At 39.6% G+C, this 25,110-nt stretch overlaps 3 protein-coding genes across 6 annotated transcripts; all 3 read left to right on the top strand.

Moving 5' to 3' along the window:
- The first annotated feature begins 9,535 nt into the window (after nucleotides 1–9,535).
- LOC103711690 (uncharacterized) lies at nucleotides 9,536–10,579 on the top strand. The gene is made up of 2 exons (XM_008797932.4): nucleotides 9,536–10,101; nucleotides 10,198–10,579. Exons 1-2 carry the CDS (start codon nucleotides 9,536–9,538, stop codon nucleotides 10,373–10,375), a joined length of 744 nt encoding a protein of 247 aa, XP_008796154.2. The 3' UTR covers nucleotides 10,376–10,579.
- Nucleotides 10,580–11,629: 1,050 nt separating this feature from the next.
- Nucleotides 11,630–14,510, top strand: LOC148703251 (uncharacterized). Its single transcript, XM_088723845.2, has 2 exons — nucleotides 11,630–12,572; nucleotides 13,143–14,510. Exons 1-2 carry the CDS (start codon nucleotides 12,072–12,074, stop codon nucleotides 13,422–13,424), a joined length of 783 nt encoding a protein of 260 aa, XP_088579971.1. The 5' UTR covers nucleotides 11,630–12,071; the 3' UTR covers nucleotides 13,425–14,510.
- Nucleotides 14,511–14,626: 116 nt separating this feature from the next.
- On the top strand, nucleotides 14,627–24,662 carry LOC120103693 (autophagy-related protein 3). Of its 4 annotated transcripts, none has more exons than XR_015988208.2 (11): nucleotides 14,674–15,012; nucleotides 15,113–15,183; nucleotides 15,445–15,561; nucleotides 15,638–15,804; nucleotides 18,432–18,517; nucleotides 20,654–20,705; nucleotides 22,512–22,577; nucleotides 23,224–23,351; nucleotides 23,695–23,797; nucleotides 24,210–24,282; nucleotides 24,576–24,662. XR_015988208.2 is itself a non-coding variant. In XM_039126482.3 (10 exons), the coding sequence occupies exons 1-9, from the start codon at nucleotides 14,852–14,854 to the stop codon at nucleotides 23,789–23,791; spliced, it is 945 nt and encodes a 314-aa protein (XP_038982410.3). In that variant the 5' UTR covers nucleotides 14,627–14,851; the 3' UTR covers nucleotides 23,792–23,797; nucleotides 24,210–24,488. The 4 variants fall into 4 exon arrangements, 2 of the variants coding, with proteins under 2 accessions (XP_038982410.3, XP_088579970.2); XR_015988210.2 differs by lacking the exon at nucleotides 24,576–24,662 and adding an exon at nucleotides 22,707–22,831 and having other exon boundaries at nucleotides 24,210–24,488; XM_039126482.3 differs by lacking the exon at nucleotides 24,576–24,662 and having other exon boundaries at nucleotides 14,627–15,012; nucleotides 24,210–24,488.
- The last annotated feature ends 448 nt before the right edge of the window (nucleotides 24,663–25,110 follow it).

Genomic DNA, 25,110 nt, shown 5'->3' with positions numbered 1-25,110 from the left:
AAATATCTACCAGTGAAAGAGTTGGGGAAGTAGAAGGAGAAGTAGCAGGATGTACCACGTGGTTGGGAATAAGAAGATTACTAGTAGGAAGCAAGCTCCGTGGGTTGGCTGAGTGCAGATCCACCACTGATGCTGGAAAAGAATGCTCATCAAAGATAACATGACGAGAGACAAACACGCGACCAGTAAGAAGATCAAGACAACGATAACCACGATGATTGCTAGAGTAACCTAAAAAGACACAGCGTTTGCTTCGAAATGCTAACTTGTGGGCGTTATAAGGTCGTAAGAGAGGATAGCAAGAACAGCCAAAGATTCGTAAATCAGAATACTTCGGAAGCTGCCGAAAAAGCAAAAAATAAGGAGTGGTATGGTGTAAGACTTTGGTAGGTAAACGATTGATTAAAAACACTGCGGTTTGAAAGGCATCTACCCAATATTGTGGTGAAAGATGTGATTGAGCTAACAGAGTAAGACCCATTTCTTGAATGTGGCGATGTTTGCGTTCAGCAATCCCATTTTGCTGGGATGTATATGGACAAGTTAAGCGATGGTAAATGCCATGATGAGCTAAGAACCCAGTAAACTGGGTAGACAAAAACTCGCCACCATTATCAGTTTGCAACTGTTTGATGCAACAAGAGAATAAGTTTTCGACAAGAGTTTTGAATTTCACAAAAGTAGGAAATACATCAGACTTATGACGAAGAGGATACAACCAGGAGAAACGAGAAAAATCATCAACAAATATGACATAAAACCGACAGCCACTCACTGATGGTACTGGGGAGGTCCAAACATCTGAGTGAATAAGAGCTAAAGGGACTGTGGACTGTCGTGTAGAATCGGTAAAGGGTAGATGCTTCCCTTTGCCAAGTTGACAGGAAGAACAAAACCCCAAATGCTTAGAAGATTTATTGACAGAAAGAAGTTTGAGACGCAGCAGATGTTCTAGAACACTGTTGGAGGGATGTCCTAACCGTGAATGCCAAGTATCAAGGGATGAACTGACACCTAAATTGGCAGTGAAGCATGTTATCTTGTTTTGAGAGCTCTTTTGATCAGCAACTGGGTAGAGTCCATTCTCAACCTGTCCATGGAGTAGTGTTCGGTTTGTTTGATTCTCCTTCACAGTAAAATCACACTCAGTGAGTACAAAATAACAATCATTGTCTAGGCAAAATTTGTTGATTGACAGTAGGTTTGTAGAAGCAGTAGGACAATGTAAAACGTTAGACAAATTAAATATGGAATGTCCAACGTGAAGGAAGGAGGAACCAATGCTTGTTATTGGCAAACCTGAGCCATTTCCCACAGTGACAGTATCACCTTCTTGAACCTGCTGTTGGTGTATGAGATTAGAAGCCTCAGGGGTAATATGTGCATTCGCCCCACTGTCTGCATACCAGACTTGATGTTCATAAGCAGAATTAGCCTCAGCGACCATTGCTGCAAGATCAGATGGTGGAAGGCGACCTTGATAGGAGTAATCAAACCTGTGGTAGCAATCAATTGCAGTGTGCCGTGGTTTGTTGCAAATCTGGCATACAGGAGTTGTAGTATTCATGTTTACATTGAGTCGAGATGCAAACTTTGGTGAGCGATTGGTGGGACCTCCAGTTGGAGTTTGTTGTTGTAGCCGAGTGATATTGTTCTGAGGTTTTGGCTTTCTTATGAAATTTGAAGGCTTTGATTTCATAGCTGCCATGGCAAACTGAGCATTATCAGAATGAAGAGAGACATTCTGAATATCAAGCATGGACTCATAACTCAACAGCTCAGCTTGAAAATCTTCCAATGAAAAGTCTTTGTCTCGGGAGGCAAAGTTGAAGGAAGTCACAAACGGATTAAATGTTGGATGCAGACCACCAAGAACATATGAGATCAGATCTTGATCATCTACTGGTTTTCCAGCAGCAGCAAGTTGATCTGCCAAAGACTTGGCGTATTCAAGGTACTCCATGCAACCTTTGTTGGTTTGAGAAAGAGTTTGAAGTTGACGCCGGATATGGGCAAGGCGAGATCTAGATTGAGAAGAAAAACGGGTTGCGAGAGCACCCCATACCTGCCTGGAAGTATCCAAGCCATAAACGGTAGAGATAAGTTTTTCTGAAAGTGAAGACAGGAACCAACTCAGTAAGCATTGGTCCTTCCTATTCCATACTATAAACGCCGGATTTGATGAGCCATCAGGAAGAATGCTGGGAGGACATGCTTCAGAGCCATCCACAATACCCAACAAATCATGGCTTCTAAGCACCGGTAGGAACTGAGATCTCCAAACAAGATAATTGGAGCCATCCAGTTTTACAGAGATAAGCTGTGCAATATTGGGCATGAGAAATGGTAGAGAGGAATCTCGTGGGGTGAAGGAAGAAGTGGTTTCTGAGGCAGCCATTTGTGAGAAGTATGGAAGCTTATACCAGGATCAAGCGTGAGCTTTTTAGCTCTGATACCATGTAAGAAATAATAGGACAGTTGAATAACTAGTTTGGCTAACTCACCAAACCTTACACTGTTCATTCAAATATATAGAGTTTCAGAGAGAGAAAGCTTTAGTGTTTCAGAAAGAGAAACAGTTTAAAAACAAACTACTGTTACAACAGAATATTGTTATAACTGGAAGAAGCTGCTCGTGGGAATACTCCTCAGACAACTCATGGGAAGAATAATCCAGTGAGTAGCCACGTGAAGGGGAGAACCTCGAAGCTGCTGAGCCGTTGGGAGGTTGGGAGGAACTGCTCACTAGCCGTTGGAAGTCTGCTGAGAGGAGGAGTCATCCGACGAGAGTAATGGTTCTAACACCTACATCTACGGGAGCGAAGCGGCCGTATTTTTCACTATGTGCAAAATAATAAGGGTCACAACATATTTATGCTAACCCTAGCCCGATACATATATTTCTGTTCAGTGCGCTTACGCTCCCTTCACTCCACTCCGCTTCGCTTCAGCATCTGCCTGTCTTTTTAGAGTACCAGTGTACCACTCAAATATGAGCCACTTACTCTAACATGAGAGAAGTGAAAATTTTCCTGATGATTGTGTTACAATTATGGGTTTATAGAGAACCAACAACCTCCCTAGAACTTTTTAAGGCAAAGGATCCCATAGAATTTTTTCCACTTTTCTGCAGGATAATTCCCTGAATTTCCTGCAGGCAAAGAGCTCGACCTTTGTAGTTACACTAGATGGATCCATTCAGGCACCAACCTGCAGCAGCCTCTCACTAATCATAGTTCCATGCAAATAGGTATTACTCATGTGTTGACATGCTGTTGTCTTCTTTTCCCATCACAACTTCAAATCCATGCGAACCACAAGTTGGCCAAGCCAAGACCCAGCGGCCGCCCGTATGGTTTGGACCAAGGGGAAGGGTGCACTATTGACGATAGGAGGACAACGACATGTGTGACCATGTCCTCTTGACTCTTGTTGTACCTTTGATTCCGAGAGGTCTTCTTTAAAAAAAAATAATAACAAAAGTAAGAGAAAGAAAGAGAGTGAGAGTCCCTCCATAGATGGGAGGACTGCTTTGTCTCATAGTTCGAACCAGTAGGGTCTCATGTTCGTTTGGCCAATAAACAAAAAACATGGGCGGATGGAGCAATACATAGGACTGAAAAAGAGGGGCCTTCTCTGTCTCCCCTCTCTCTCTCTCTCTTTCTCTTCAATTATTGGAGTACTGCTCTCCTGTACCTCTCATGGTCAAATTCGGGGCGGTGAAAGCCACAATTGTTTGGTCTCCAGTATTTGTTCTTGTCGGGCATCGATCATATATATTTGGAAATTAATAATCACTGGCAGGTATTCAATCTTTCAAGAAGAGTTAGGTGTTTAATCTTTGTTGTAGGATCGACAAATCTAGTTAATTACATGCCCACAAATATTTGGCTCGGGGCATTAAGTGCAAGGCCGGCCACCTTTTATGGATCCCATTGAATCTAAGGTGCCCATGTCCGGGGCTTAGATTGTAGGAAATTCATAAGATTAAGCCAGAAATTACTGGAAAAGTCTTCTTGAAAACAAATCTGCCGGGAGAAAAATGTGACTGCCATGTTTCTTTTGGACACATGCATGGTTCAATTGATTTCCATGCAGTGCATGGGATTCCTTGTTTCATGAATCAACAAAATGGATGCATGTTAGGTTCATATGGTGGGATGCGATGCACATGGGTTTTCATATTCATGTTGAATGATTTAACTGAGCGGTTCACACTGATTCCGGCATCACACTTCAATATAGCGCTCGAAGTTTCACAAGAATTGTTCCAAGCTTGTGCCCTAGGAACCAACCCATGCTATGCCCTAGTTTCAACCATCCCTTGCGCATTTATTTTCCAACATCCAAAATCAGAGATAAAATTTGGATATTTTCAAAATAAAAGAAACCAACTTTTGTTTTAAATTAAAAACAGCCATGGCGGTTGGTTGGCTGGTATCTTTATTTTTTTTTTTCTGATGCTATTTTTAAAAGTATATTTTTATTAACCAAATGCAGTAAAATTTATTTTTTCTCTACAATCATTTTTTTAGATAAATAATTCATCAGATTAAATTATAAATTAATTTCTTTCGGAAGAAAAAAGGAAAAAATTATCTAGCTTGCCATAGGAAACCAAGTTACTCCAAGTTCCAAGTTTGCGGGCTGAAGCATGAAGAACTAATCTGATAGAGTTAATCTAAAGATCTATGATCAGGCTGAGTTTGCTTTCTAGAATGTCCTTTCTCTAAGAAGAATAAAAAAAAAAGCACCAAAGTGCAGCTTCTTCAGATTGGAGCCTAAGTTCACTTTCTAGAATGCCATCTTGCCCAGGATTTAGCATTAGGTGGAACAGAGAACACAACAAGCATTGCCTGGTAGCTTAGAAAAGTTGTTGAAAGATCAGCAACCTCCAATTAGAGAGAATCTATGATATTTAGCCACTGAGTTTAACAGGGTCCCCTCAACTGCTATCCAATAATCACATTACAGACAGTCAAGGAGAAAACCATGCACTACCTGCCTCTCAAATTATTGTTACAAGTGGAGCAATCAACACCAAGGGATAGCAGTACTAAAGTAGGTACTCCTCATCCAGTCAGCATGGAACAAATACTGTATACTCCTCAAATAATTCTAAAGTACAGGGGGACCATGAGATCTTCTGAACAAATGTTGTATTGAACATTTACCATTTACCTGTCTACAATGCCAATTTTTTGTTATTCAGCACCACATTGTCCTCGTGCTCCACGGCTATCCTCAAGGACTCGTTTTGTTCGCGGAAAAAAAATAAATTTCACTGGAATATTTTAGCATATTTGGTTAATTAGGAGAAAATAACACGTTACAGAGTGGCTGAGCACCTATTTTTATAGGAAAGTTGTATGTTTTTTCATATCCTTCATGGACTCTTGTTTCTTATTTTCATAAAAATACTTTTTTTTTTCTTCAAAAATTCCAACCAAATAAAAAATATTTTTTTATTTTTCTGCTGACCAAATCCTACACATCAAGCTATGGCACTGTCTATCAAAGAAAGACTTCTAAATGGTCCATTTCATACTAAATCGTCTTGTAAGTTTAGGTGTCGTGTAAGAAATTGACCTCACCACTCCCTAAGAGTCCACCAGATTATTAAATTCTGTTGATGCCATGACCAAGTAAGGGATTCGGAGTAGGAAATATTATTTAGAATTCTGGAAGAAGAGTTAGCCAAGATAACTATCTTTTTCATGTACAGGAATATTTTGCAAGCCACTTCCATATAGGTATTTAAGTCAAGAACCACACATCCAAGTACGAGTTTCAAACGCTGGCAGATTGGTAGCAGCTGGAGGTTGGCGCACGCCTGGGATCACTATTGTAGGAGCAAAGCTTTGGGCCGCATGGGAGAGGCTGTCATATGCGAGGAGGTCTCTTGGAGCCGAGAGAGTGTATCTTGAAGGAATTCTTCCGTGGTGCTTGACTGGATCCGAGATGTGGATAGATATGGTGATGGCCACCCTCTCATCAGAAAGACTCGTAAGCTGGTCCGGAAGATGGGTGGCTTGCTGGTAGCACATATGTTCTGAAAGACGAACAAGACAGCAGACTGGGTTGCCTCCTTCGTCGCCTGACACTCTGGAAATTTTCTATGGACATCTACAGGAGACATTCCCTCTCCTTTGTATGCTTTACTTTCTCGCAATTCGGCAGAATGTATTCAAGTTAAAGCTATATAAATTGCCGTATTTACCAAAAAAAAAAAACCGTTGGCAGTTTTTTTATCAGTATATTGCCATCACGTGAACATTTTGCTGCCCCAGGATTAATTTCCAGAGTTTTTATTAAATTTTTCAAAATAAAAAAAATATTTTGGCTCCTCCCCAAGCAGCCAAGTTACGGCGCTCGAGATGACGACTCTGGTGCTACCGGTGCACTCGCCATCCAGGACATCCGGCGAAAGTTGAGAGGGAAGAGAGAGCGACGTCGACGACCACCTCCGCGCCAAGATTGCCCAACTCCTATGGCTTCAACTCCGTCTCCGCTTGCAACCACGGCTCCCTCCGTCCTCCACCCCACTCCATCTTCGCCCTCACCTAGTTCTGCGGCCACCACTCCATCTCCGGTCTCTTCTCCTCCGCCACCTCCAAGGACGTCGGTTCAAAGCTCCCCATACTCAATGCTAACCCCATTGGGGTGCTTCCTCCCAAAGCACCACCTCTACTTGCAGCCCCTGGAGGCCCACTGCCCCGAGGTAGTTAACGTACACCATCGGATCTGCTAGGTACTCCATCATCGCCATCAAATCCCCATGTCCCATTTGCCTCCAGCAGCCTCTACATATGATGCCTCTTCCATTTCGTAGTCCACCTGCCGGCCACACAAATGCTACCTCCCCCCTTGAGTTAGGTTGCAGAGGTTATTATTGCTTAGTGAATGATATCTCATTTAATTTAAAAAAAAAAGTTTGCAATATTATTATTTCTTAATTACATTTTTCCAACAATTCTTGTATGCCAACTCTATGGCACAGAATTGGAAATTTGGGATATATTTAGCTGCAACTGATTGTTTTATCCTCAGACACCTAATTATGCCTCCAAATATACTTTCTTAAATTTGCGAAATCAGGTAGAGGAAGTAACCAAATGGTCCTTGTGGTATCAACATACATCAAAATTTATGATCTGATGACACCCTCTTCCTGCGAAGGGGAAATAGAGAAATTATGGCAGATAGGAAAACAGAAATTGAGGCAATTGCTGTACAACATTTTAATTATCAAGGATTCCGAAACAACTTGCCCAGCGTCATCTTCCGCTTGCAGTGCTTCAAGTATTGCATTAGATGCAGATATCAAGGCATGATAGGTCTGGAGAAGGTCATCTTTTTATTCCAATTAACAATGCTGCAGGTATTTGTCCGATATGATGCTCCCCTCCAGAAATCTGGAAGTATATTGTGATAGTGAGAGTGTATCTATGCTCACACATGTCGTGCATGGATAAGGCCAACCGAATCAAAAAAAACAAATAAATGACACAAAGCGTGGGTTCCTCATCGGTGCCAGCCCAAATAAATCCTCTAGTATATATGGTGAGTTGCGAATGAGATTACTCAATTAGCTGCATTGTCCGTCTCTAGCGAAGGTATATTCTTCATCGCTCTATGGCAATTCATATTACCTGTTACCTAACGCGGATCTAAATATTCTTATTAATTAAGCTTTCAATTCTCCACGTACTCCATGCTTCTTTTTTTTATCTTGCAAAAGGGTGTGAGCCTTCACCTAAACAAGTACGAAAGCTGGCAGTTCCCTCGTGGTTTACCAACCCGTTCCATATGGGCACGCAAAGGTGGAACGAGAACCATATGCTTCCAGCAGCGCACGTTTTTTGTCACTGCGATTACCTTTTGTCCCGGCAGAAATCTAACAGCCGTACGGCACATGCTTTGAGATCCAAGGATTGTCGTTCAACACCAGCTTTTGTGTTCATACTTTCCACCAAACAATTCCTGAGGTGAGCTGTCAAAGCCCCTGTTCAGTGAGCATAAATGAACTGGCATTTGTATAATTTTAATCGTCGAGCAAGGTCCAGCAAACTTACCCAATTCTTCTGGTTGGCATTATTTATGAAGTGCCTAAGGTATTGAAGCGCCTCGTCTAGCCACCGCTATGAGGGTGACTACTCATTGCTACCATATAAGAAGCAAAAGATTCGAAGGTTAAGATGGAAAAAACAAGCAAAGCATAGTAGTTTAATAATAAGGGCCGATGTCGAAAGCTCGACGTAGAGCCGTATGGTGTGGAAGTCTCATGTACTGTTCTCTGAGAAGGAAGTGGCTAGCATCTCTTAACGTCGTCAACTTATATCTAGTCAATTTATATCTAGTTATATAAGTACAAGTGCATGGGTTTGCATTTCACATGAACAGGCCCAACCTCCCTATATTTAAAGCAGCTAGTTATTATGCATGTGTAGTGCACATGGTTGCCCTAGATATGGAAGAAGGATTATCTTATGAAAGTGAATAAAATTAAGAAAATGCCTAATCCGATGATTGAATCCATAATGTGAAATCCGTTCGTGGTAAGTTTGGCTGAGTCATTGATTAGATTGAGTTCGAACCAAATGTAATCTGTATCATATTTGAGTGAGTCAATTTCAAGTTATGTCCCTCTCAGCTCCGAAAGAGACATGAATGGTCCACGTAAGCCAGAGGAAACCCAGCCCACAGAAGCCCATAATTTAAGTCATTGTGGCACCGAAATATCCCAGGACCCGGTTCGCATCATGAAGTTGACAGGCCAATCTCGGGACCAAGCTCAAATCAAAAAGCCTATCACTAACCCAGCAAAGCAGACTCACGAAGAACCCATTCACTCCTTTCTTCCATTCCAAAAGCACGGGGGAACAACGACATATCTAACTAAAGAAAGAAACCAGACTACTTCCTTCATATATAATGTCATTTTCCGATACTCCCATTCCGAAACAACCAATATAACTAAAGAAAGAAAAATAATCTCATAACGTAACCAGACTACATCCTTCATATATATTTTTATATAGGATTTTTTGTTTTTTTTCTGATGGGAATTAAAAGGAGAGGAAGTGAATTAATTACTTTCCCCAGTTTATTGAGTAGAAAAGTAGGATTGATCTCATTATATAGTGGGATTTGGAAGCTTGAACGACCCTTCGAGAACGGTCTGAAACTTGCGAGCGGATGCATTCTTTGAAATTTGCCGCCCTAAGAACGTTATCTCTATGGATGAATGGAATCGTAATGTCATTTCTTACACTCGGATTCTTTGAAATGGCGCGTAGCAACGGATCGGGCGAGAGAGAAGAAACAATGCAAAACTTCTAACAGTCGCTCCTTCTCGTCCATATATAGTTTCCTTTCTCTTCTCTTTCCAAAGGGCGCTTCGTCTCCTCCCAAGAGACACCAAAGCATCCCACAGAGCACTTTAAATTGGACTGAACGAAGCCCATGCCATGCATCGCACCACCACAATTAATCACCAGCAGCAAGCTGTTCCTCTCAATCAAGGGATCATCTCATGGCATCCGTCAGAGACGTTCTCGTGTTCCACAAACAAGAGCGCCGTCTGTTCGACATGCTCGCAACCCGAGCACCGGCGTTCGCACAGAAGATCCTAGCTTTGTGGTTATGGCTTGAGCTACTTGGTATCAACGTCGTGGCGTTTGTCTGCGGCTGCAGAAATCGAGACGTCGTAGGTCGCTTGATCGATGAAGCGCTGCAAATTCTTGGCCAACTCCGCCAGAATGCTCCTCTGCTGACTGACGACGGTGTCAAAATTCCTCTTACCGCTGCACTCGCCGTCGAGCCATTTAATCTTCGCTTCTTCCACTACCACAGAGACCGCGCGGTCAGGGGCATCGCCCACGTCCTGGACGGAGTTGGCAAACTGATATTCGACGACAACTTGCATGCATTGCTTGGTGCATACGAGACGGGCGCCCTTCCCGAGTTGCCGGAAGAGTTGGCCAGGCCATATGATCACCTCCCGGCCGTGCCCGCTCCTGCCGATGCCCGGTCTTTGTTCGTCACCTTTTCCCCAGCGTTTCCTCTAAGCCTTGAAGATATCGTCGCCTACTTCACTGGGTAGGTTGAAACAACCCCCTTTCGTTAAACTAGATGCATGTTTGTTTTTAATTTTCGTGCGATCTTTACGTAGAGCTGTGATTTGGTTGGGAGCAGGCGGTGGGGTCATTGCGTAGAAAGAGTGACGCTGGAGGATGAGCCCGGACTCAAGCCGATGTACGGGCTGGTGGTCTTCGCCACCGACTCCTTCGTTGGGTTGGCGGTCGACGGCGAAAGGATGGTTCGTTTCCTGATCAACGGAAAGCCTCTCTGGGCTCGTAAGTACGGGAACTAGCAAACGCCGTTGCGGCTGCGTTCATGAAGCCTTCGTGCTGCTGATATTCCAGCAAAAACAGTTGCTATATATTCTGGTTGTGCTTGGAATCGTCTTGCAATCTTTAATTTATCGGCATTAACTGAAGCTTTGGATGTATTTATACAAGCTTATGAGCTAGGAAACATGTTTTCTTATTGGTAATTTTTTCGGATTGGTTATCGTCTGGGTTTGTTTAGAGACAAAACTCACCTAACCAACACTCAAGAATTTACAGTTACTAGGTTTAATTTATTTGTAATTTTTCCTCTATTTAGAGACAAATCATCTTACAGTTCATTCGCAAATGAAACAAATTAAAGAAGAAACAAAATAAACTAAAAAACGAAACGAGAAAAAAAAATAGAGGAAATGATAGAGATAAAAAATTAATCCAATAACCAATGCCCTGCAAAGAAAAACAAAGAATCTACCCATAACTAGAATTTGCACCAACCATCCGAGGACCACCTCTGATCAATTTGAACCACCTTAATCGATGTCATGTGTTGCTCCAAAGGCATCCACCATCAGGGTATCCTGAAAAATTTAGGATGGAAGTCAGGAATCGCCGTCCTAGTATTGGCTTATTCTCGACTTTGCTTCTTCTCTAGGGTTACATTTAGTATGGGGTGATGACCCAGCGATATTGGTGAGATGACGATATCATTGTAAGTTCTACATCTCTATTTCTAAAATCACCATCTAGCCTAGTGATATAAAATCTCTCATTGTGGACAATTTTTTTTGAATCATTCTAGAGCAATGATGTTTGGCTAAAAATTGGGGATAAAAAATATTCCTCCGTGGGATAATTTTTTTCAAGAAATACCGATCTATGATAAAAATAATGTTTCAATTTATTTTCATGTATATTTTTCTATGACTTATTTGAGAATAGTGGATTGCAAGGTTCTCGCTGGTTGTTAGACAGATTACCAAATGGATTAATTATAGATTTCTGAAAATTTTTAATCATTGAAATATAGCAGAGGTGATGCTCGATCAAGTCTTCACGGGCCCGAGTTTGATGTCCGCTACTTGTGGCAAGTCCATCGCTCCCGCTACCTGTAGGATGCCCATCACACTTCGACGAGGCCCGGCCCATACCCTCCCTATCAAACGGTCCAGATGAGTTCTCCCATAACACGCGGCGACCGCCACGAGAGGGCGCCATTCGCTGCTCCTCGCCCTCCTTGTTTAAATCTTCAAATCCCCTTTGTTTACCTTACCCTAAGATTTCCTCCTCCTCCTCTCAAACCCTAGTTCTCTCTCTCCTTTTCTCTCTCCTTCTCTCTCTCCATCCCCTTGACCCCTCGCTCCTTCTTCCCCATGGACGCCCAGAACCTCGCCGCCTCAATCCTAGCGGCCGCTTCCCCTTCCCAGATCACTGCCGCCTGCTCCGCCGCCACGCATCCTACCAGTTCCGCGCCTTCTTCTCCATCGCCTTCCCCACCCTCCTCTTCCTCATCTTTGACTTCGATGACTCCCCCTCTCCCTTCCCCCTCCTCCTCCTCCGCCTGGATCCGCCGCGTCTCCGCCGACTCCGACCTTGCCGCTCCTCTCTCCCCAGCGCATCCTCATTTCCTCCATCTCCTCCGTCGATCGCCACGACCTCGTCAAATACGTCTTCCATCGCCCTCCAAAACAATAAACCCTCCGCCGTCCTCTGCGATCCATGCCCTCTCTTCAAGAACAGGATCAAGGAGGACAAGATCCAGGGTTCGCACCAGCTCCAGCTCAATGTCTTCGAGTACCAGCTGTGATGATTCCTGGTGATAATTCTTTTGGTTCTTGGAATGCGGTGACACCGAGGCCTTTGTATAGGTTTATGTTGAGGACTTTCATTTTGCCAATGGGGGCTTCTATCAAGAATGCTTCTCAAGTGTTCTCTTTGTGGGTGACCTATATGGAGCCATGGAAGATTAGTCCAGAAGATTTTGTCGAGTGTGACATGCCGGGAGCTGCCCAGAATCTAGAAAGCTCCAGAAAGGAGAGCCCTGAGAAAACTAAGGAAGATAAAGAGCGGAGCCGAGTCCAAACCTTATACTCGCCTGCCTGGCAAAGCTATGTGATGTCCAATTATCAGTTCTACAGTGCATTAGTTGTGCATTTTCTTGGGTTTGCACGCAAGTTTCTCCATGAAAATGTGGAGTCTGTTATTCAGATGGTTTCACAGGTTTGCCTTCTACTTTGCTATCTAATCTTATAATTTCTGCACTAGAGTTGAAAGCTGGTGATTTTTTAAATTTCTGCTTTATATTGCATGCCACTTTTTGTACAGATAATCTGGTGGAAAACTGCTCCATCAGTTGCATTTAAATATCTAGATGCATACTCATGTGATAGTTGTTGTCTTGTAGGTGTAATTGAGGCATCAAGCAATTAGTATATTGTCTTCAACAATACAAGTATAAGAAAAATGTGATTCACATGCAGCTCGCATGCAAAAGGATGTGATTATTTTTTTTATTTCGTTCAATCCATTCCTTCCTTCACCTAAAAAAAATAAATTTATTTAATAAATTTCATATCATAATATTTTTTTATTTTTGAAAAAAAAATATTTTGATTCCTCCTCAATTTAGAGCTACTTTCGATTTTAAAAAATTTCAAAATGATTCCTCAAGTTGAGTGATTCAATGTATCTCATCATTTATCTTCATTTTTTTAGACTTACAAGATTCTATCTGATTACATGAGATTTTTAAGACTGAGATATTCTTATTCTGGTGGCATTTCCTAATAGGGCTATGGTCGAAGGTCGTGGAGTCAAAGTTGGTGCTATATTTTTGATCTCCGTGCAATGCATGACCATAGGGACAAAATGGGAGATGAAGAGGATGGCGGCAATGTAGACTGCAGTATTGGGGATGCCACTGACGAGATCGAAGGTGGTAACAGGGTGGTAGAGGTGGCGGTGGAGAAAAGAAGGTCGATAATGTGGAAAAGAAGGGAAGGTAAGAAGATGATGAGGTGGAGATCGATGGGGAGGAGGGATGAGAATGGAACCAGGTGGAGTTCGGGATGAGATTAGATGGAGGGGAGGGATGAGAATGGCGATAGCATTTAGAGAGGAGGTGGTGGAAATGGGTGAGGTTTGTGTGGGGCTTGAGATAAGGTTAGATAAAGAGGAGGGATGTAAATGGCGACGACATTTAGAGAGGTTGTGGCGGGAGTGGATGAGGATAGCGGCAAGGTTTAGAGAAGAGGAGAAGGTGGTAAAAGTGGGTGGAGCTCGAGCTCAAGTTAGATGGAGAGGAAGGATAAGATGACAACGAGGTTTAGAGAGGAGGAAGACATGCTGGAAGAGGAGGAAATTATCAGAGTGGATAAAGCTCAAGTGGAACAAAGTTAGATAAAAAGAAAAAATGGAGAGGAGGGAGACAACAACAGATTTTACGAAGGAGGAGGTGGTGTAAGTGAGGGACGAAAAAGGGAAAGAGAGATTATTTTTTAATAAATTATTTTGGTGATGGTGAAATTGTTCTTTGTAACAACATCTCAACAGTGTTAAACGTAATTGCTTAACTAACTTCGAAGACCACTTTGAAATTTTTGGGTATGAAGTGAAATTGGTTTTAAGTTGAGAAGATATTTAAGTAATTTTCTCTTATCTTTTTCTAAAAAAATATGCCGGTAGGCTTTTATTATTTACAAAATAAAATATTAAGCGTTTGGTGATGGTAGTTTGCTTTCTTTCTAGTTGAAATATGGCGGGCAGGCTCCTAAGTGAATCACTTAATTGCTTTTTTTCCCCATGTAATCTATTGCCTTTTTTTTACTTTTTTATTATTATTGCTAAATATCTAAAACGGCATTAGTTAGACTGACCTGTCCTTCCCATGAGGGGAGTGACTATTCAAAATGCAAGATGTTGACTAGAATTTGACGTGTGAGGGACTGAAATTTCATCTCGAAATTTTTAAATCAGCAGAGAAGCCGGAAGACAGAAAATGCTAGTAGGAAAAGATTTTGCCCAAAATTCTTATTCATGATTAATCAAACCTGAAATAAATTAGGTCTAGCCATTAACACAAATTCCAAATATGTCAACTTAGGTCATGCAAAAGCACATACGTCACACCTAAAAAAAAAAATTCTCATATATTAGACGAGCTAAGAGCGGATTTCAGTTAGGTGATAGGTCAGCATTTGCTTTAGAAGTTAAAAACACAATATCGTTACATTCGGCGTCAAAAAGAATGCTGCGTCCAGTGGTTGTGATGCCACTTGCCACCTATAAAATCCCGGACCCGGTTCACGTTTCACAGTAACGGTTCACGGTTCAGTCAGGCCGTTCTTGGAGAAATCCGAGCTATAACGAAGCCCTTCCTCACGCATCATCATCCTTCCTGCCTTCCTTTCTTCGCCCTGATTTCGCTCATTATTAATTACTTTGACGATTGGATTTCGATTCGATCGTTAACAAAGAAGGGAGGAAGAGGGGAAGGAAGGATGGTGCTGTCCCAGAAACTTCACGAAGCCTTCAAAGGGACGGTGGAGAGGATCACCGGCCCCCGCACCGTCTCCGCGTTCAAGGAGAAGGGCGTCCTCAGCGTCTCCGAGTTCGTCCTCGCCGGCGATAATCTCGTCTCCAAGTGCCCCACGTGGTCCTGGTTGGAAGCCTCCTTTCTTCTTCTTCTCTCCCGTTTTCCCCCAATTTCGAATTCTATCTTTAACGTTTTTGTGGGATGGTTGATCTATGGATCTGGATAGGGAGTCGGGCGAGCCCAGCAAGAGGAAGTCCTACCTGCCCGCCGACAAGCAATATCTGATCACGAGAAACGGTATGGGAATCCTCGGACTGACATACTTTCTGGAGTTTTCTTCAAATTCGGTTCGTTTTTGTTCCAAATTGATGTTTCCGACTCGGTAGGGTAGAGTTTGATCGCAAAAAACTGAATTTTTGGCACCCGAGGCTCTTGATCTAATGAGACGAATGGAAGTATCAAAAAAGATGCAATCTTGGGTTCCCCATGTTCTTGAGTTCAATGAGACCAGTGGATATTCTTGACATGCATCTAAGGGTAACAACTCTCTGTTCTCAGTGCCTTGTCTAAGGAGGGCTGTTTCGGTGGAAGAAGAATATGAGGCTGCAGGAGGGGAAGTTCTGCTTGATAATGATGACAATGATGGCTGGATTGCCACGCATGGGAAGCCGAAAGGTGATGCATTGATTCTTCTGGACTGGGTTTCTTGACATGATTCCTTATTATTGATGGCTTGGCTTTGAATTTCCAGAGACCAAGCATGATGAGGAGGACAATTTACCTTCCATGGACACCCTAGAGATCAGCAAAGACAGGGCTATTCGGTCCATCCCCCCATATTTCACCGGTGAGGTGGAGGAAGACATACCTGACATTGGGGATTTTGAAGGTTCTGATAACCTTGTTGAGAATGATCCGGTATGTTGCATTTTCTTGCAGTTTGCCACTTGACAATTTGAATATGTAGTTGCTTTGCTTATCTGAGGTGCATTTTTCATTTGTATTGCCAAGTAGCCCTTGTGTCTGAGATATTTCTTAATTAATTGACAGTGCTTTAGTGGCAAGTTTATTGTCATTGTTTCGCATTCTAATGGCCCACTTTCTATCTCAAGCGTGAAATGTATCTGTTGTTTATGTATTTTGAATTCTATTAGAGGGACAATCGGACTGCTGATGACACAATATTTGTTGCATGTCGGTGGTAGCCTGCAAAAGTTATATCTTAAACAACAAATACTCTAAATATATAGCTCATTCTTTAGATGTGGAATTCCAGGCTACCGTACTACAAACTAATTAATGGGAACTAATTTTTTTGCTATGTTTTAAGGAATGCAAAGATAAAGAAGAATGTAGGGTTTGAAAGGTGATGTAGCCATGTAGGACAGCCTCAAGTCTCATGGAAAAGGAGTTTGAGACTGTCGATTCAAGAAATAGAGTTTTACATAATGACTATTGAGATACATAAACTAGAAGAAAAGAAAATTTTGTTAGAATTATGGGCAAAGTAAACAGTTGCACAAGTAGAGGATATTTTGTTTGGAATACTGAAACCGAAACCAGAAGTTTGATTTCAGCTTGTACCTTATCCAAAACTGACATCTGTTTCTTAGTTTGGCTGACGCCAACTCATGTGACCAAATTAAATGCATGTACAGATTGTTCATTCTAAAAGTTTGGATCTCTTTATTTTATTAAATTCACGAACCCTTTTCCCTAGAGTAAGATTGAATTTTGCAAGTTTTGAGAACATTTGGAAGCATAGCGACATCAAGTTTTAAAGATATCCAAGGAAAAAAGTTTTTTTATGCAGTTTTGGCTATCTCAGATTCTAAATTCATAGACATTTTGTTATAGTGTGTTAGATTGCTAATGCATACTCTATAGAATTACCAATAAATTTCTGTCCAGAAACGATCACAACCCTTGAATTTAAGTGATAGAATCGTAGTCATTGAGTAGATAAATCTAGGAAGATGCGATTTAATACCATCAGGACTTCAGCAAACGTTTAGATTGAAACCAGTCCCACTACAATTTTGAGGAATGGAGGGCCAGATCTCTGTTCAATAGCCTTTGCTTCCTAGACAAGTGCATGTCCCCACTTCCTCTGGTTAAGTTTCCCACTTTCCTTAAAACCCTCCTTTCTTTATGAGTAGTTGGATGCCTTCTTTAATTCAAATTCTTTGAATGTTAGCCAAAAGGATATCATCTCAACAGATTATCCAAAATTGTTACTTTCTATTTTAAAAAAGTTACTGTAACAATCTGAAAATCATTACTATGGATGGCTGTGATGGAGCTTGTAAAACCACATCAAGTTAGGAACAGTTAGTGTCATGGGCCAAAATCTTTCTTTGTTTTTGAAAGAGTTTAGAACAATTTACATCCCCTCCTCTACACACAAAACAAAATAAAAGGGGTGACGTTAGCTGGTGGCTTGTGACGATTGGATCATTGTTATCACTTCTTTGAATTTATGAGATGAGAAAGGTCTGATCTTTCAACTTTCTGATAATTTAAGAAGCTTAGGAGTTTTCAGACCTATGTGCTAGCCAAGAGTCTTCCCGGCTCTATTCTCCCTGGTGGCCATGGGACTCCAAAGAGTATACTTATATACTTCTAAGGCTCCACTTTGATACATTGAACTAATATGAACTTTAATTTTAGTTTCATACCACTGAAAGTGTAGTCCAATAGACTCATAAACCCCCCATATAGTTCCTATTCAAAATTGCAAAAATAAATATTTAAATTCTAACTATTCTCAAAATTAAAATTATGTAGTATACACTAAATATATCTATGCTTTTCCTTAAGATGATGTTTAACCCAACGTGCATTTTCACATGTACTTTTACTAGAGATATTATAACATTAAGCACTAAAAGTTATTTTTTTGCTCTGGATTTTTTTTCTGGTTTATTATTCTTGGCTATATTGTCCTTCACTGTTTTTTACTTAATTATATTGATATTTTTAGTTTCTTTATATTTTCAACTAAAACTACTGGAAGCAGATTAAAACCATTGATACTGCTAGAACTGCCAAAACCAAAACTCGGTCGCTTTGGCCAAAACCGATATCAATCGTTTTTTTTTTTTTTTTTTGGCAAAACCTTGATATGTAATTGTTGAAGAGGCATCTATATTAATCATTTTAGTGCAAAGAAAAATTGAAAGGTTCCATCCAAAATTTTCATTTTGATTGAAACTCTATTCTTTCAATTGGTTCTCACTTCTATAATTATGATCACAATCATAAATAAGGGGAAGCATTTCTATGTGTTCCCATAGCTTGTATCAACATTTTAACATTCTAGTGTATCCCTTCAATGCCTGTACAAGCTAAGACACTCGCACAGACACTCAGTTGACCACACTTTCCTCCTGTGCTTGCCTCATCAGGTTGATCTCTTCTTAAGCATTCTCCATATCACATTTTTAGTAGTTTTCCTAACGATTACTGAATTTGAATTGCTATAACGCTTTCGGTCACATAAAAGTATACTTCAATATTTGATCTGTATATTGCTTTTAATTCAGGCTACTCTCCAGCCTACTTATTTTGTTACGCATGAACCTGAGGATGACAACATCCTTCGAACCAGAACATATGATGTTAGCATCACGTAAGTGCTTAATTTTATGGAAATAAAGACCATCCTCTTATATAAACTCTCTAAGGATGCAGTTAACAATTTACATACTCCTATTGCATCCAAGATTTGTATATGTTGTTTCATTTTATGTAGTTATTTTTATTTTTATGTACAGACATAAATGCTTAGTTGCATATAGTCATACCATACAGTGCTTACCCGTGAATGCGAGCATATACATGCATGTGCACAGTGTTCTTTCTGGATTTAGTTACATCATTTATCTGATAGTTTTTGTGTTTGCTTGTAGAGTATGGTTGTATAATTGACAGTATCAGATTATTGGTGTCTGAGGAAGGCTCTTTCCTGGACTGTATAGGTTGATCCCAACCCTTAGTTCTGTCCTGCCACCTAGTTGGTGTCCAAGAGGTCTGACCAAATGATCTCTATATGCAGCTTGGCTATCTCTCAAGTGCCAAAGCAGCTCAACTTAGCCTCTTTTTGGGTGGTTTAGGTATCAGTCAGGACATGTGTACTTTAACCTCCGCATCCACTTGGTCCATAATCCCTAAGATTGCCTCGGTTGCAGCTTTCGGGTTTCATCAATTTCTTTTTTCCTGGACTTTGTATTCTTTTTTGTTTATTTGGTAGCTGCATTTGCTTTAATTAATGCACGTCTTTTGGGGTGGCTAATTGTTTTACTGGTTAAAATGTGCTACATTTAAGCAGTTACTTGAATACATCGTAATTGTTTTCTTGATTTTCCTTAATATTCTTAATTGTTAGATATACTTCCATTTAATTATTCAGATGGAAAAAGAGAGGAGAAAGAGAGAATTAAGATGGAAAAGAGGAAGCAATAAAGGTCCACAATCTAATCGTGATGCTGTCTGCCTCCCTTGGAGCTCTATCTTCTGAGGGCAACCACTGACAAGGGTAACCAACAGGTTTACCAGTTAACAAGTAGCCCATTACAGTGCTTTTGGTGCATGACTATGGGTCCACATGCGCACTAAACAGCTCAATAACATGATAAGTAAATCAAAGAAAAAGATCCACCAAAATCAAATTGTCAATGTTTCTCCTCAAATTGAAGGATAGAAATTTGAGCAACCAAACCTTCCCTAGTATAAAACTAGCTGCCTTCTCTCAGTAAATTAGTAGCTCATTTCATATGTTCCATTATCCCATGAAAATCCAGAGTTGTATGCTTAATTGCCTGCTTGTTACAATAAAACCTAAAGGATTTTTCAGTTAAACTTTAATGACTAATGCGGGAACTCATCAATCAGTTTTTTACTGCTTAAGTGGAACCTTGCATTCATTCCTGTACTTCGAACCCCATCTAGAACCTTTACTCATTAACTCGGCTTCCCTTCTTCCACTGTCATGTTAATTTCATTGCTTATTAATTATTTGTTGTAGTTCAGAAAAACTTTCCTTTCTGGTGGATTATAAATTATTCGTTTCTTGGATGTGATCCTGGGTTGCCTCTACTTGCATCTGGTATCACATTAATAATGAATTAATTGTTTGAAGTTTTAGAAGGCAGCAAGTTAGACAGATGTAAATGCATCTAAAGGATGAAATATATGATTAAAAGCACCCCTCCCCTTTCTTAGTAGATTGTTGTATGTTAATCTTATCACAATATACTGATTGATTGATTATTTGTATATGCCAACGATTATGTTTTATTAGTTTGAGGATCAGGATATAAAAGTTATAGCAATTGCACAAAGGTCAACAAGAAGCTAATGCGGTAGTGGACTCAGAAGGATTCAGAGCTCATACCAGTATATTGAGTGTCCTCTTCCTGTCTCGGATCTTGACAGATTGTATATTTTACTGAAATGTGTAAATTATTTTTTTTTGATGCACATAGCTATCGTATGTCTTAGGAGCTTGTGAGCCATCTAATAAGTGCTGTTATATCGAAAGTTGAGCTCTTTACATTCTTATGGGAACACACCAAAGTTGTTATTATCAAGTTTTCAAGTTTTATCAAGTTTTCTGTTTTCTAGCTAGGCTTTTGTAAACTGCTAGTTGTTTATCACTATGTCATTGTTTCCTGTAGTGCATTCAATATCTTTTTAAAAATATTTTGATAATTCTGTTATTATTCTTTTATTCTGCATAGGTCTAACCTAGAAATTCTTGCTGCAGGTATGATAAATATTACCAAACTCCTCGTGTATGGCTTACTGGATATGATGAGGTTGTTCCTCTTTAGTTATGTCATTATAATGTGGCAATACATGCAAAATAATAAATTATTGAATGTAACAATATTTTACAAGATAAGATGGATGTGATATACTTATATGAATCAAGTTTAGTGTTAGGTTGTTAGCCATCGGTTGGCGTTCAGTTACAACTAAGCTACTACCAATCATTTAGATGTCTAGAAAGCATATAAAACCTCCGTATAACATGTTATACCTAAAAGAAGAATTCCAGAATGAATGGTTGATTGACCAGTCTATATTAAGAATGAGTTATATTTCCTAAAATATCTTTGCCCGAAGTCACCATAACATAACCATCTAGCCTTTTCCTAACTATTTGGGGCTGGCTTTATGGATCTTTATTCGCCAAGTATTCCTATTTAGGACCACCAATGGTATTATTCCAAATTTCTCCTTATCCTTTCTCAAGACCTCCATCCATGTCATCTTAGGTCTTCTATCATTTTGGTATCACCTTAAATACAAACCAAAGTTACCTCTCATTATTGAAGCCTCCTTGGATCTTTGTTTATTTTGTTCTTAATTTGTGCAATTCCTATAGCTCCTCTACTATATTCACTTGTTATTTTATCTTTTGTAGTCTTACTACACATCCATCTCAACATTCTCCTTTCTACTTGTTTTTATATACTTTCTTTATTCCCCAATACTCTGAACCATACAACATAGCATGTCTTACTGTTCTATAAAATTTTTCTTCAAGTCTTCAAGATATGCACCTATCACATAATATTTCAAATTACCTTTTCAATTTATCCAACCAGATTTAATTATATAAATTTTTTCTTTAAGTCTCCAATGGATGTACCTATTACATAATATTTCAAATGCACCTCTTCACTTCATCTCACCAACTCTAATTCTATGACATATAGCTTCATCTATCTCTCCAATATTTTGTATAACAGACCCTAAGTAATAGAATGGTCACTTTAATGTATCTGTTGGTTGTCAATTAGTTGTTATCATATCTTTATTTCCATTTTCACTAAATCTTCATTCTATATAATTTCTCTTTCTTCTAGTAATTTTTTAAGTTCTTATTCTCTGAAGTTTTTCTCCAGAAGTCCAATATAGTATTTAATCTAGTTCTTTTTTCATCAATCAACACTGTCGTCTGCAAATAATATGCACCATGATACATCTTCTTGAATAGTAGCAGTAAGTTAATCCATATATGAGCTTAGTGCTAATCCTTGATGCAAGCTTATAGGAACTGGAATACAGTTGTGTTGCGGCAATTTGTAACACTTGTTAATGCTCCAGCATACATGTCCCCAATTATACTGATTTCTTGAACATAATTCTATAATTTGTGTTGTTATTTGTTTTCCTGATTTTAGGTTTTGATTAAATACCTTATGTTGGAACTTGTTTAGTGGGTTGTTGGTGCTAGACTAAGCAGTGTTATGTATCAGTGCTAAAAATTTGTAATTGAATTTTCCAAATCGAGAGAACCAATGGTTATCTTTTGTTTCTTTTTTTCTTTTTAACTTTTAAATTATGGCTTTTTTTTGGATATACGTTTATATATGATGGGGCTGGTTGGGGACATTTGCGCTTATAATTACAATTTGTTTTACTTAATTGTTGTTTGGTGGATATGGACTGTTGGAGACTTGACCATAAGTAGAGACGATGTTATGGTTGGTGACTTTTGGGATTACTTACTGAAGCAGTGGGATTTATGTTAATATTTGCAAGAATTATCCATAAAATAGTATAATTTTAACAGGCCATTTATCTTATAAACTTATTTTGATGTATTGTTGCAGTCAAGAATGCCTTTACAGCCAGAGCTTGTACTTGAAGATGTTAGCCAGGACCATGCACATAAAACGGTGATGCCTTATAACTGGTCTAATGTTCAAATGCAGCACCATATGCCTTGTGTTAATATTTGACATCATGCTATATACTGGACTTCTGTTCCACGTATGAGCTCCTCATTTCTAATTACCATTTGGCAGATTTGCATTGTGATTTTGGATTTTAAGCTCATGCAACATCTGAGAATTCTGAGTTAGGCAATGTTCTGTTTTTTCAAAGAAGATAGACAAGCAGTACTGTTAAATGGTTGGTCATTAGATACTAGGTAGGTTTATATATACAGCTGTTTAAGTTTTTTTTTATCATTAAAAGATTAAGTCAAAGGATGTTTATGATTAATTGAATTTTAGATGAAGGGTTGGTGTCAGGGCCTTCTCTATCCATAATGAAGTTCTTCATTTTTCCTCCGAGTCATGCTACTCTTTATAAATTATAGTTATTCGAAAGAAGCTTCCTCTAAAGACACGTACAAATCTTGCATTCTGTTGTATGATGAATTTGCTGTTTGATCCATTGTACAAGGTTTTTCACTTTTCTAGCATGGCTTTTCTGATGTTATCATCTTCTTTGTTTTCCAAAAGTTGAATTATGATTTGTATGTTACTATCTGGTTTGATTTGTATTAACTATTTCCATCACATCTGGAAAAAAATACAGGTGACAATTGAGGACCATCCTCATTTGCCTGGGAAGCATGCATCTGTTCATCCATGTCGACATGGTGCTGTGATGAAAAAGATCATTGATGTTCTAATATCACATGGTGTTGAACCGGAAGTCGATAAGTAATATTCTTTATTGTGGCATGCTTGGTACTTCTAAGCCTGTATATTGAATTCATGTTGGCCCAAAAATATTTCCATTTCTCTTGTTAAATTGGCCAATTTGAATAAATGGTATATGTTCTCCGTGTGCCTTTCGTACCATGTGCAGAGTCACATTAATGCTTCAAAGTTTTCAGTTTTATTATGCAGTTGCCTGCTTATTTGATTCCCCCTTCCAGTTAATAACTGTCCTTTTTTACCTGTCCATGTTAATGTTCTGTAGAATGTATTATTATTAACAGTTTCCTGTTCTGTATTCTTTTGGACTATGTTTTCTTTATATTGTCTTTACACTTTATTGCAGGTACCTTTTTTTATTCTTGAAATTTATGGCTTCGGTGATTCCGACCATTGAATATGACTACACTATGGACTTTGATCTTGGTAGTTCCAGTCACTGACAAGAGGTATGTGCAACTTGCTATTTAAGTTCTGATTGAGTCACTACTGCAGTTATCTGCAGGTGTGAAAGGGGGAAATAGAGATATAGTAAGGTTATTATTCTCAATATTTGGGAGGAAATATTAAATGCAAATATCATAGTAAGGAAATGTTTACATGTGTATACCAACCAAAGTTAATGCACTTATTCTATATGCATTGCACCTTAGGTTGACCGGCTTTGTTCTTCTTCCTTCTCTTCTTTTTCTTGTGTCTTTTTTTCTTTTTCTTTTTTGTTTTTTTGTGGGCTCACAGGTGGGGTTGATGGTTGTTGAATTAGCTTTGTGCATGTTTTGTCTGTCGACACCATCAATAATGTAATCAATGTGACTTGGCAGGCTACACTCAGATTCTAATTTACAATTTGGCTTTAAGCAGGTGGCAGGTATGGTTGAGAAGGCGCTTGGGAGTAGTCATGCATGTCAATTTGCAGCATATCTTCATAGCCAGTGTACGTACCATGAGTTGCCATGCATATCTGAATTATCAGTAACATGATGGCAGCTTGTTCAAACTCTTACTGGTGGCTCTAAACTGTCTTTATGTAAATGAAATAGTTTGATGGTTATTTGCTACTAAAAAAATTAAACAAAAGAAAAAAAAAGTATTGGTCATTTGGTCCTATATCTAAAAAGCATCTTATACTTTTCTCATTAACGGTAAAGTGTCTACTCCTCTTACCGGTAGTTGTGGCATCAGGCAGGAGATCTGTTGTCTCCTTATTTGTTTATTTTACTTTCTCAGGTTCTTGTTGCTTCCTTGAATGTTAAAATGCTGGAGAGATGTTTCACTAATTTACTATTAAGTGACCAGGAGTGCTTCCGTCCTTTATTCTATGCTGATGAGGTTCTTATTTTCACTAGAGGCTCTCAGGATGACTATGATGCAATTAACAAAGTATCTAATCAGAAGGTTTATAGCGGTAGCTCGATGTTAATTTTACCAAAAGCCTTTTGTCAGACTCAAGCGCATTGTTAATGCCTAGATTTGCCCCTTGGTGATAGACGTTTTTACTATTGATCTATCTTGCGGGTGCAGAGAAAATTAGCAGGATAGCACCGAGAGCATTTGTCACAGGCTGGAAGCGTTAACTTTTGTTCAGTGCTTTGACTCCATTCCCAGTTACCCACCTCATGGGTCCCGGATGGTCTATTGTATGCTATTTTAAAGATTAATCGGAATTTTATTTGGGATAAGGCACTTAACAAAGCCGAGGAGTCATTATGTTGGTCCTCAATTATCTGATGTTGCCTAACATAAGGGGTTTAGGCTTTCGCAA

The sequence above is a fragment of the Phoenix dactylifera genome, chromosome 6 (genome assembly GCF_051530095.1).
Source record: "Phoenix dactylifera cultivar Ajwa chromosome 6, Ajwa_hap1_PhDact_Kaust_v1.1, whole genome shotgun sequence".
Classification (NCBI taxonomy): Eukaryota; Viridiplantae; Streptophyta; class Magnoliopsida; order Arecales; family Arecaceae; genus Phoenix; species Phoenix dactylifera.
The sequence above is the reverse complement of the archived record's forward strand: the minus strand, read 5'-3'. Positions and strand labels throughout refer to the sequence as shown.